At 36.7% G+C, this 11,279-nt stretch overlaps 1 protein-coding gene across 1 annotated transcript in view; it reads left to right on the top strand.

Moving 5' to 3' along the window:
* The first annotated feature begins 551 nt into the window (after positions 1 to 551).
* SPATA7 (spermatogenesis associated 7) overlaps positions 552 to 11,279 on the top strand; it is a 28,738-nt gene continuing 18,010 nt past the window's right edge. Inside the window, exons 1-4 of the mRNA XM_009073649.1 lie at positions 552 to 594; positions 1,857 to 1,937; positions 2,599 to 2,691; positions 3,574 to 3,621. Coding sequence (XP_009071897.1) covers positions 552 to 594; positions 1,857 to 1,937; positions 2,599 to 2,691; positions 3,574 to 3,621 — 265 coding nt within the window. The remainder of the gene's footprint in view (positions 595 to 1,856; positions 1,938 to 2,598; positions 2,692 to 3,573; positions 3,622 to 11,279) is intronic.

Below are 11,279 nucleotides of genomic sequence, written 5' to 3'. Positions count from 1 at the left end.
GGAGATGTCTATTCATCCAAATTTAGTGTCATTTCACAACAGGGTCCCAAAAAAGTACTCTGCAAATTTCAATACTTGATAATGATTTTTAATTTTATCTATTTTCCTAAGATAATTTTCTTAATATAATCTTTTAAAACTTATCCTAGTCGTTCAAAATTTAGTGAAGTCCTTACAGTATTTGTTGTGCTTTGTAGAGAGGAGATGTCTATTCATCCAAATTTAGTGTCATTTCACAACAGGGTCCCAAAAAAGTACTCTGCAAATTTCAATACTTGATAATGATTTTTAATTTTATCTATTTTCCTAAGATAATTTTCTTAATATAATCTTTTAAAACTTATCCTAGTCGTTCAAAATTTAGTATAGTATGTAGTAAGTTCTTTTTTTTAATTATATTAAAACATTGTTAAATGAGTGATTTGTTTTGCTGTAGTCTCTACTAATAGTTAGACACCATGTTAACCATTTTGTGCTGTTGCACTTAAAACAGGGCTATATAATACAGTAGTTGCAATAGTTTTCTAATGGTCATTGTGTAAGAGTGGGAAATGGAAAACAAGCCCTGGAAGCCAGGTGCTGGGCATGCAGGAGGTAAGAGGCTATGAGAGGTGGGATTAATGAGCTTTTAACCTGTGTGGTGTGACTTGCATGGCTTCTTGCACCACCTAAGTCAGTTTGCAATGTTGTCTGCCTTTGTCAACCCAGCTAGGGCCACTGAGAAGAGATTCCCACTCATCTTGGGCAGGTCCAGTATCCTTCTTCATCTGATGAAGGGTGGAAAGCTGGAGGTGTCCAGGAAGTGTAGAGCAGTGGAGTTGCTGCCCCAGAGCCGCAGCTCTTCCAATTGCTAGGAGACGCTAATGTTGGTGGTTGCAGACTCTTGAACTGACAGATGAGAAGGAGAATGGGAATGGGAAGACCGTATGGACCTTGATAGTAATAATAAATTTGTAGAACTTCTCTGTACAGTTTTAGAATTGAGGTTAGGTGTTGTTTGTATATTTACTGGGTTTAAAAAAAATCTTTGCTTTGCACTACATTATGCATATCTTGGTTCCCTTAAAGCAACACTGTGTATTCACTAGTATTTGTAGTAATCGTATATCTCTTGTTAAAATTTGTTCTAAAAAGTGTTGCAGATTCTTAATTTATGTGCCAGTTTTTAAATATCAGGTTGCAGACAGTGGTTGAAGTCTGGCAGTACCTCATTATTTTCAAGGAGAAGATGCAGAGCTTTTAGTTCACATTCTTTCATTTTTCAGAACAACTGGTTGTCTGAGTTTTGGCTGCATCTACACTTGTCTATAGAGTTCCCAGTCTATCAAATTGCCAGAAGATTGAATGGCAAATCAGGTTTTTTTAAGTATGTTCTCATTGATAAGATTTTTTATGCATAAGCGTAATTAATTTCTTTCAACCTATTAAGCTTGTGTGTTAGTATAACACTAACCACAGTCATTGTCTGCATACAGAATATTGTTCATCTTAGTCATTTGACATAATGATAAAATTTCATCAACAAAACTTCCAAACAAATTGGAGGTTAGCATAGGAACAAAACTGTGGCCATCTCTCTGTGGAGTTTAATGACCAATGCGAAGTCAGAGTGATGTGAGCCAGTGGTCAGTTCTGCTGTGTAACTCCGTGAACCACTGAGAGCTGTCAGTGTATATTGCTGTTTAGGTTAAGTTACTTAATCACACTGTTGTATTTCAGCAATAATCAATGAAAAAGGGTCCACTAAAACCATTCATGAGTTCTTTGGAGAAAGAATTTAACTTTATCTTGTCTGTAAAAATATTTGTGGGATTTTCTTTTCCTAACTCTGGGTTTTGTTTCACATTTTGTTCCAGTGGGTGAATACCCAGCTGTTGCCATTCCCAGATGTGGTCCAGCAAGTCCCTTCAAAGGACACTTAAGTACTAAGAGCAATGGTAAGTAACATGTGCTTTCATCAGAAGGTTAGCATGGTTCCTTTTATGTAAATTCATTGATTTTTATGATTAAAGTGTTTTTATAATTAAAACCTTTGCATTGAGCTCATTTGGTAAAGCTTACTAGGACTTAAATTTAGTGTACATTGCTGAAAGTACTTTCAAGAAGTAAGTTTTGCTTTGACTGTACTGCTGACTACAAATAGGTAGCAGGACAACCAAATATGTAAAGATATCAATCTATATTAGCTGGAATATATCTATGGTTACTGCTTTAAAGATCCCTTGAGGTTAAACATATTCCTTTACAGTCAATAGTTTACATGGGCTAGTATATGGTTCTGTGCCATACTGACACCTCAGACACTATTTTTCAAAAGAGCATAGAGTGCAGAAACAGGAAGTTTCCATGCCGACATTTTCATGACCCAGTTTCAGCCACTTTCTTAGCTATTTATTAAGTTAATGGCTCAGTGGGGAAAGAAAAAGGAGAAAGCATGATTTCATGTGGTAGTAACTGGTAAAGAAAAATTACTGCCATTGAGCAGAGAAGTTAAGCACACAGTAATTTAAACTTTGTGACTTTGAATTGCAGTTAACTGTTTAAAATTTTAGTATTGTGCTTGCCTTTCTAATGTTCAAATGTATTTTAATCTTGCAGCTTTCTGCATTGACTCCTCTCAAAGTCTAACTGATCAGTACCTGATCAGACGTCACATGATGTGTCATTATAACAAAATCCTTTCTGCCAAAGGTAAAAATGTACCTGTATGAATGAACCTTCTACCCCCAGATTTAGCTCATTCTCTCAGAATAGGCTCATATTAAGAAGGAATGAACTGGGTTATAGGAACTGTACTGTTCTTTTTTTTTTCTTGCTCAAACTGATGTCAGCAAGGCTGCTACTTAGTGTTACTTTTGTGTTACTGAGATTGAAAGTTTGGTATTAAAACCTTTCCCTTAAGTGTTGCCAGAAATACTACCTAAATTTTAGGGTACTTTGTGTTATAATGGCTTCATTCTGCTTTTGATGTAATAAATGATGAAACAATATGCTGAACTGAAAAATCACAGTGATAGAATAGCAAACATTCAGAATTTATTTTAGGAATGAAGGCAGAAAATTTCCAGTTAAACTCAGACCACTATGTCTTTTATTTCAGAAATTTAATTATCTTTTGTTCATATTGCAGTGAGTAGTAGTAGCAAGTTTTGCAGACTTTGAAAATTGCCCCATGTGTTTGGAAATGAGAAAATCATGTAACTGTCAGAATCCATGCTCACAAATACACTGTTATCTCTCTACCATGTAGCATACTCACTACTCTTAGGTATGCAGGTACATGCCATCAGCACAAAATGTACAGAAACCTTTTGTAAGGAATCTTCATTTAAGTGATGATTCTATCTTTAAATAGAATTTTACCCAAACAGTTTATCTCACAAATTCTGTTACTGTACTAATATCAGCCCAATATTGTCACAGTACTAGTACACAGTAACTAGCAAGTTTTAAAATAGAGAAGAATTAAATTAGTATTTGTTCTATGTTTGTTTATTGCTACTTTTTTTCTAGCTATCATATATACTAAGTAAATACCAAATCAGTCACTTTTAGTGTTTTTCTTATTTTTAGCAGCTGTAGACTGTTCGATGCCCAAAAGTAGACTGACCAGCATCAAACGTAAGTATTTGTGATATGTTGATGATGCAAAAGCTTCTGTAAAACTAACTTAACAAAAGAGCCAGAGGAAAAGCAAGAATAGAATATAACCCTTAATGAAGCATTCATGTGTCTGCTTGTTTATTCAGCTTTTTGCATCCTTCTCCAGCTATTTGCAAGAATCTACAACGAATGTAATGCTAGTGAGATGGATCTAGTCTGTCAGTGATTAGTTGTGCTTAGCATGATAATTGGTTTTGCTTAGGGTCCTTTTCATCCACACAGTTGGATGAAAATGGAGCACATAAGGAAAATTTCAATATTTTCTCCTGTTGCATGGTGTGATGTAAGCTTGAATGCTCAAAAAGAGACCTTACTAGTGCCAGCAGAAGAGGAATTTTGGGAATGTGAGCACCTGGGAACCAGGGCTGAAACTTCTTATTCCATTTTGCAGAAAATGGAGCCTATGACAAGCACACAGGCCACAGCCTGGATTAAACTGCAGTTAGTTTTTCTGCAAGTTGTCTCATTTTTTAACATTGTTTAAAGATACTCTTACTGTAGGCTTACTTCATAGTGTTACCCAAGGCAAAGTACTTTCAAAAAACTAATTTATGAAATACTTAATGAAATATATTAGTCAAAGGGGATAAATAGCAGCTGTTTGTTAAATTAGCAAAGGTATATTTCTGTTATCTCACTGTCTTTAATGCAGTTAGGAAAAGCTCTTTTTTCTCCAATTCAGTATTCAGTTACAACTGCTGATGCACTGGAGAAAACTGAGGTATTGTTTTGGAATGGAAAGATAAATCTTCTGAGGACAGAACACTTTGTGGTTAGTCTCAAATTCAGTGAAGCCAAAGTGATGCCACCTTGTAAAATTGTCAGACTAACTGGGAAATCAGTCATCCTTTTGGCAGAAAGTCTTAAGTTCATTAGCACTTTTTTCAGTACTTCTACATAATGAGTTGAGACTGAATTAAGCAACAAGCTGCACCAGGTTCAAAGATGCTGTATGTGGGCTTGCCTTCTGCTTCCACATGGTGCAGCACAAATAGTAACAGTATTGCAGGGATATCTAAAGCCTCCAATTGCAGTCAGAATTTGAGATCATCTGTTCCTCTGAAAAAGTCTTCCTTCTCATGCTCCACCTCTACCAAACTTTGCTTTGAAACAAGCATGAAAATAGAGGGCTGGTGTAAGAAGAATATTTACACCTATGTGTTTGTGTAAGATGAACCTCATGTAGCTTTTTTTCCCTTCTGAATCTGCTAGAATCTTTCTTAGATTCCCTAATTAATTATTATTCTTGCATCTCTTCTAATGTCTTGGTTCTTTCTGAACAGCACCAAATGCCTGTTTATTTTAGAGTCTACTGTCTTTACAGACAAAATACTTCTGAGCTGATAGCTTGTGTGCTTCACACCAGAATGAGTTTCCTTGAATTATGTTGAGTTTTTTCCCTAAAAGTGACTTCTCAACACAGTATTATGTCTCTTCCCCAGTTTTTAGGTTTTATTTTTTGAGGTGTTTCATGTTTTCTAATAAACATGAGAGTGAAGAGTGATCAATAAAAACCAAAGTAATAAAGCAAACTCATGTAAACAGTATCTTTTAATTAGAGTATCCCTCAATGTGGTGTCTTGACTTTGCAGTGTAGGTAACTTTGGTGGTCATTTAGTCCTCCGTGAGCTTCCTGTTCAAGGTAGGACTTCTGTCAATGCTAGATCCGTCAGACAAGTCTTGGAAACCTTCAGGGATGGAGATTCTGCACCCTGAGTAACCTGTTTCAGTGTTGCATTGCCTGTGGGGCTAAAAGGTTTTTTTTCCACATGTCCAACTGAAACTCTGTCAGGATTAGAACTAAATTTCTTGAAAGCATTTATCTTGGTAATTCCAGTTCTAAAAGGCAACTTTTGGGTGGTAGATTGTAAGGGTTATAAATGCCATAGCTTAAATTGTTGTTTCATGGTGGTCAATGGCAAAAGTATCTCGACTGCAATAGACAGGCCTAGGATTTTTGTTTATGTGTTTGTACCAGATTCTGAAGATTATCCTTTCTTAAACAAAGCCTTTGAGGATTTCTGTCAGTACTCAATGTGTGCACGTAACTGATGTTTTTTTCTGACCTGCTTCCTTTATGTGTTGTCCCACCTGACTGAGATCACTTTACAAACAGATGAACTGCCATGCAGCCTGAAATTTGTGCAGTTATCAAAGGGCCAATTCCAGGGGTACATCACTTTTAAATCTATCATTATTGGTCTCATTGACTTCAAGGTATTTCAGGTTAAGACTGTGCAGGCAAACCTTGTGCAGTATCTGCACTATTCTTATAAACTCTAGAAGTTTAGAAAAAATTGAAAATCATTTCAATTTTATTTCATACTAAAATTAGAAGGATTGCATTTTTTGCCTACATTTTTGTGTTATGCATGGAGAACTACAGGTTTCTGTACTGTAGTAATAGGGCAACAAAGTGTTACAAGTTCAGGAGTTAAGCTCAGTGCAAGGTATTGTTTGTAGTGTCCTTGGCAATCCAAAATTAGGAAATTTTTCTTCCTCAGTCTTTTTTGAAATAGATTATGTGGAGATGACAGCCAGTAGCTCAGACTATAAGAGTATTGAAAATGTGCTGAGGAAGAGAATTAATGGAAAAGGATTTTTAGAATATTTTCCAAACACTTTCTTTTTTTTTGCTGGAGATGGGACACATAATTTATGCAGGCACAGTTACAACTTCAGTATGATTGAATATCGGTGATGTCTCTGTAGTGTCACTGAGGACAAGGGGTTTACAGCTTTATTCTCCCAGTAGTTCTTTGCCTGTCATTGCTTCAACTGAAGCATATAATTACTTTTTTCTTTTTGTATTCCTTATCTTATTGCATCCCAAATAAGATTGCTGTTCCCCCCGTGTTTCAAAAGAGATTTGGGCAGGGGGGAATTTTCGGTTTGAAATTATAGGATTTATTAATAGCATAGAGTTACAAAATAGGATTCCTGCAGATAGTGTTAAAAAACATCCCCCGAAAATGCACTTCACGTACTGCTAAAAGAGCAGGTGAGTATTTCCCTTTGGGGTTGTTGCCATGATTCAGTCATTAGTGTTTAAGAATTAAACATGATACTGTAGTTGGCATTCTCCCTGGCCATCTGAATGTGTTCTGTCCTCAAAGTGGATTTAGTTTCCACTGTTCTTTTCCTGGTATCTTAGCTGGCAGCAAAGTAGGCAAGGTGCCATGCCCCTGGGCTAGCAGTGAGCATGTTCCTGTGTATTAGATCAGCCTTATTGACTTAAAATAGTTGTTAAAATGTGAAACTTCTTGAAATGTGAAACTTCTATGTTCAGAATTAGTCCAAGCATGTTGATTGATACCAGTGGCCATTAGAAGTCTGTGGTTGTGGTATCTGTGCCAGAAAACTTGACAAAAGCTATGCCAAGTAAGACAGCTGCTGCTACACATGCCTGGTTTCTAACAGTACTAACTTTTCAAGCCATATGTTTAGAGGTTTTTCCACCAGACAAATTGATAGTACAGCCTGAACCCAGTGATTAGTGTGCTTGGGAATGCAGGTCTCTTTGATACTGGGGTGGGGGAAGAAGAAGAAGAAGAAGGAAAAAAGATATTCTGACAAGTTACTCACCATAAATTTATTTTAGCCTGATGGAACTTGAATACTTGGAGGGAGGGCAGTGAGAAATGGGGAGAGGCAACAATTCAGACTGAGCAATAGTGTTGTTCTGCTCTTTGGGGGCTTAGGCTCAAGCTGAAGTATTAAGAAATGCATATTGTTATGTAATTCTGTATTTAAATCTTAATTTTTCATGCAAATACATAGCTGTCTACCCTTTATGCTATGAAGGGCACATATCTGGGAAGAGCTGTCTTACACGTTTTGTTGTTGCTAATGTTTTACAGGAAGCTTTCACAAAATCTCCCTGTCTTCTGTTCTGTTGAGTCTTGTCCTTACATAGGTATTTCTGAAAATGAAAGTTATAAGCAGCTAATATAAGCTCTTTAAAGTCAAACACTGGGATAACATCTTTGGAAAGATGTTCTAGTATATTTATCAAGCTTGAATTTCTGGAGAGCAGGAAAACCCATCATGTAAAAAATCTTTATGAGCCTGTACTTTTAACTGTAGTGATTTTTATTTTTTCCCAGAAGTTATTTAGTTTAAAGTTTCATCTATAGAAAAGTTTTATTTACTTTTTTTATGAAAGGTTATTCATTTAAGATATGTATTCAGTACATTAAAAATACATTTTTACAGAGTTTGTAGTTGTGAAAATACAGCAGATCATCTAGTCTGACATCATGAGTTGAGCAGACCAAAAGTTTGATCTGGTTGTGCTAATATGGAGCTGAACAGTCATACTGAATGTGATTGATAAAGCACATATACAAGAAAAACCTGCAGCCTTGACTTGTAAATGTCAAGAAATAGTGAAAACATAATTTCATTTTGTAGGTGTTTCAGTAGTTAATAGTTATTGAAAATGTGCCCCTGATTTTTACATTAATTTACTCAGCTTTACCATCTGTCTGCTGGTGGGGAGGGTTCTTATTTTTATATAGTTTTCCACCATTCCTGAGGATCACAAAATACTGCAGCATACCAGAGAATAGGAATAAAATTATGCATTCCACTTGTTCTCAGCATTATCTCAGTACAGTATGTCTACACTGTCCTTGGGGGCTGCCCCTGTGGTACCTTGAGACAGAAATCACTGCACAAGCCCACCTAAAAGCCACATGGACCTCTCTGTAGGGTACACAAATGGAGGTTTACCTGAGCAGCCTTAGAAGTTTTCTTCAGGTTGGATAATCTTGTGCTTCTTTCCTCTCCTGAAATGCCTCTTGAAGGATTCATGTCTCACCATTAGGCTTTATTTCCAATGGCCAAATTTTGCCATGAGTAGCTTTGCCAAGCAGTATCACATTTCTGAAGTACATACCCTCATGCAGACATTACTTTCTGTTTGATACAAGGAAGGCTTTAGTATCAAGCCCGTAATAAATACTTTGTCACCCTTTTTAATGGTAATTCCTCCCTTATTTGATGAAACAGTGCTACTGATAATAGACGTGAACGACTGCAAAAGCATCTCTTAGAGTTATGAAAATTAAAATTTCTGTGCTAGGAAATTTAGATTTAGACTTATGAGAAACCTTCACAGGCAATGGCAAAATTCAGTTTGCGTTTGATGAGCTCTCACCCCACATGCTTAAATCATGGTGTACTGGGGCTTTGTGTAGAGCTAGGAAACTGATTGTAAAAATTCTTACACAGGAAAGAGGTTGCTTGCAGAAGTAATGTCACCAGCTGATATACTGAAGACTTCAATTATGGTCACTGTAGGCACTTCAGGCTCAGCAGAAATGATGTTTGCATTGTTTATCTAAGATAATTCAAAAGGGAAATAATAACCAGAAGTGTGTTACTGTAAAAATAGCTTATATAAAAACACAGCGGAGAAATGCTCAGTGTTGGATAATGCTTTTGAGGTATATTGTTCTGCAAGCTGAACTCAATTTAAATCTAATTTAATATTTCATTGTCTGCCATGGATTATTTACATCAAAAATGAAATAACTTGAAGGTTAACTGCCAATTGTGCTGTGATGTGACATATGATAAATTTAGCTATTGGAAATTCAGAGGAAAGGACAACCACTGGCATTCCAAATTGTACTGTCCTTCTAAGTGCGGAGCTTTCAAGCTAACTAGGACTGTGGTATGTATGATTAGTTTGTTTCTTCCAGGTTTATGGCATCTGTTTTATAACTCTAAGCATGTCTATAAACACTGCTGCAGCCTAGGCTTAAGGAAAAAAAGAATCAAGCCCATAGAGGGAGTATTCTAACAGGGAAATAAAGCAATGGGATCCTTGCTTTGAAGTGTGGTGTACTCTGCAAAAAAAGGGTATTTGCCTAGGCAAAAAATTTTCTTCTGTGACAGATTGGTCAGTGTTTTGTAGGTGTCTCTTTATGGGGAAAGCTACAGTTGAATATCTAACATTCATGGTCTTTCTTGTGCTTCCTCTCACTGACAACAAAATTAAGAGAACAGGTTCATGGGGTGGATGCAATAAGTTATGGTATTTACTTTCACAAACCGAATTTGTCTGATAAAAATCACAGTTTTGTTTATATTCTAATATATTTCCTTCTATTATACTATAAATCTTTGTGGTGTATCTCAGTAGTTAATGAAATACAATTAATCTCAGAGTCTCTAATAAGTCTTGTAAAGGGTCTCATGATTTGGATCTATAGGCTGTATTTCTTTGTTGTTCCTAAACGTTTCGTTTTCCCTTTTTAAAGAGACAGAAAAAAAAACCCAGTGGTTTTCTTTTTCTCGTTTATTTGTCACATGATGCTCATTATGATGTACTTTTCCCATATTTAACTCCACAAGTGTGATATGTTTCTGGAGCCAGTGTTCAGTAAAAGCTACTTGCGGTGAAATTATTAAGTATCTGTTAACAACTGCAGTTGATATGTACTTCCCACTAGTCTGTGACTGTGCCAAGGGTATTTTGTCAAGTTTATTTTATTAACCTCACTGATAGCTAAAGAAGCTCTATCTGTAACTGATTTGAAGCAGAAAATACCTTAAACAATGAGCAACCTTTCCAATTAACAGATAAATCTCCCTTTTCAAACTGGGTGTTTCTCCTTGCATGCTGGTCTCATTTTTTCTGTGTTTAATATATTCACATTGCAGGACAAGTGGTTATGTATGACAGCCTTAAGTACTGTCAGGTCCCATCAGTTGTAATACTGTAATTAGTGCCTCAGAGGTTCAAGTGAATCTTTTATATGGCCAAAGTCAAACAGGATCTAGTCCCTGCTTGGGTACAGGACACGTGAAGGAAGGGGAGGTAGGCAGTGTGCCTGTTTTTACACTCATCTGTGTTATGTGCTGACCACTGAAGGCTATCCCAACTTACCTCCAGTTTTCTGTTGTCATTAACTCTTTCCAAGAAGGATTTCTTCATCTCTTGCTTTGCTGGTTTCACAATTTCTAGCTTTTATGGCCAATCTAGCCTGAAAATCCCTAATTTGGCAATAAGATGGGTATACTACAGGGATTTTCTGCTGTTCTGTTTTGCATATGTCTGTGCTGCCTTTCAGTACGCATGAGTGACTTTATGGATTTTGGAAAGCAGTTAATGGATTAGCTGAGCTAAGCTCTTGCTATATGACGGGTGCGAGGCAAAGACTTCATGTTTCCTGCGCAGGTGACAGCAGTCCCAGTGGGTCATTCTGACATCTAAAGATAGCCTTAACTGGCATATTCTTTATTCTTGGGCATAAGATGTGCTTGGAGTGAGAAGAGTCATAGCACATAGTTCTGGAGGAGGGTTTTTATAGCTTTGAATGCCAGTAGTAAAGGCAGAGTCTGTCCGTGTATGTCACATTTCAGCCTTTGTCCTGTAAAGAGCAGAATAAGGATGACACAAGAATTCTGATTGCAGTAATATTCACACTACTTTGCACTTTGCCCAAACACTCCTGTAAAGCCATGGTGTGCAGGTGGAACATGCAGTAAAGTGATAAAGCTTGTCTTGTCATAGGCAAACCCACTTCTCACCTAAGTGCTTGAGTGTAAGGAAATTGCTGTTCCAGGCACCTACTCACCCATACTTCTGTGTGACTTGGCTTTTT

The sequence above is a fragment of the Acanthisitta chloris genome, unplaced genomic scaffold, assembly GCF_000695815.1.
Source record: "Acanthisitta chloris isolate BGI_N310 unplaced genomic scaffold, ASM69581v1 scaffold29614, whole genome shotgun sequence".
NCBI classification, from domain to species: Eukaryota; Metazoa; Chordata; class Aves; order Passeriformes; family Acanthisittidae; genus Acanthisitta; species Acanthisitta chloris.
The sequence above is the reverse complement of the archived record's forward strand: the minus strand, read 5'-3'. Positions and strand labels throughout refer to the sequence as shown.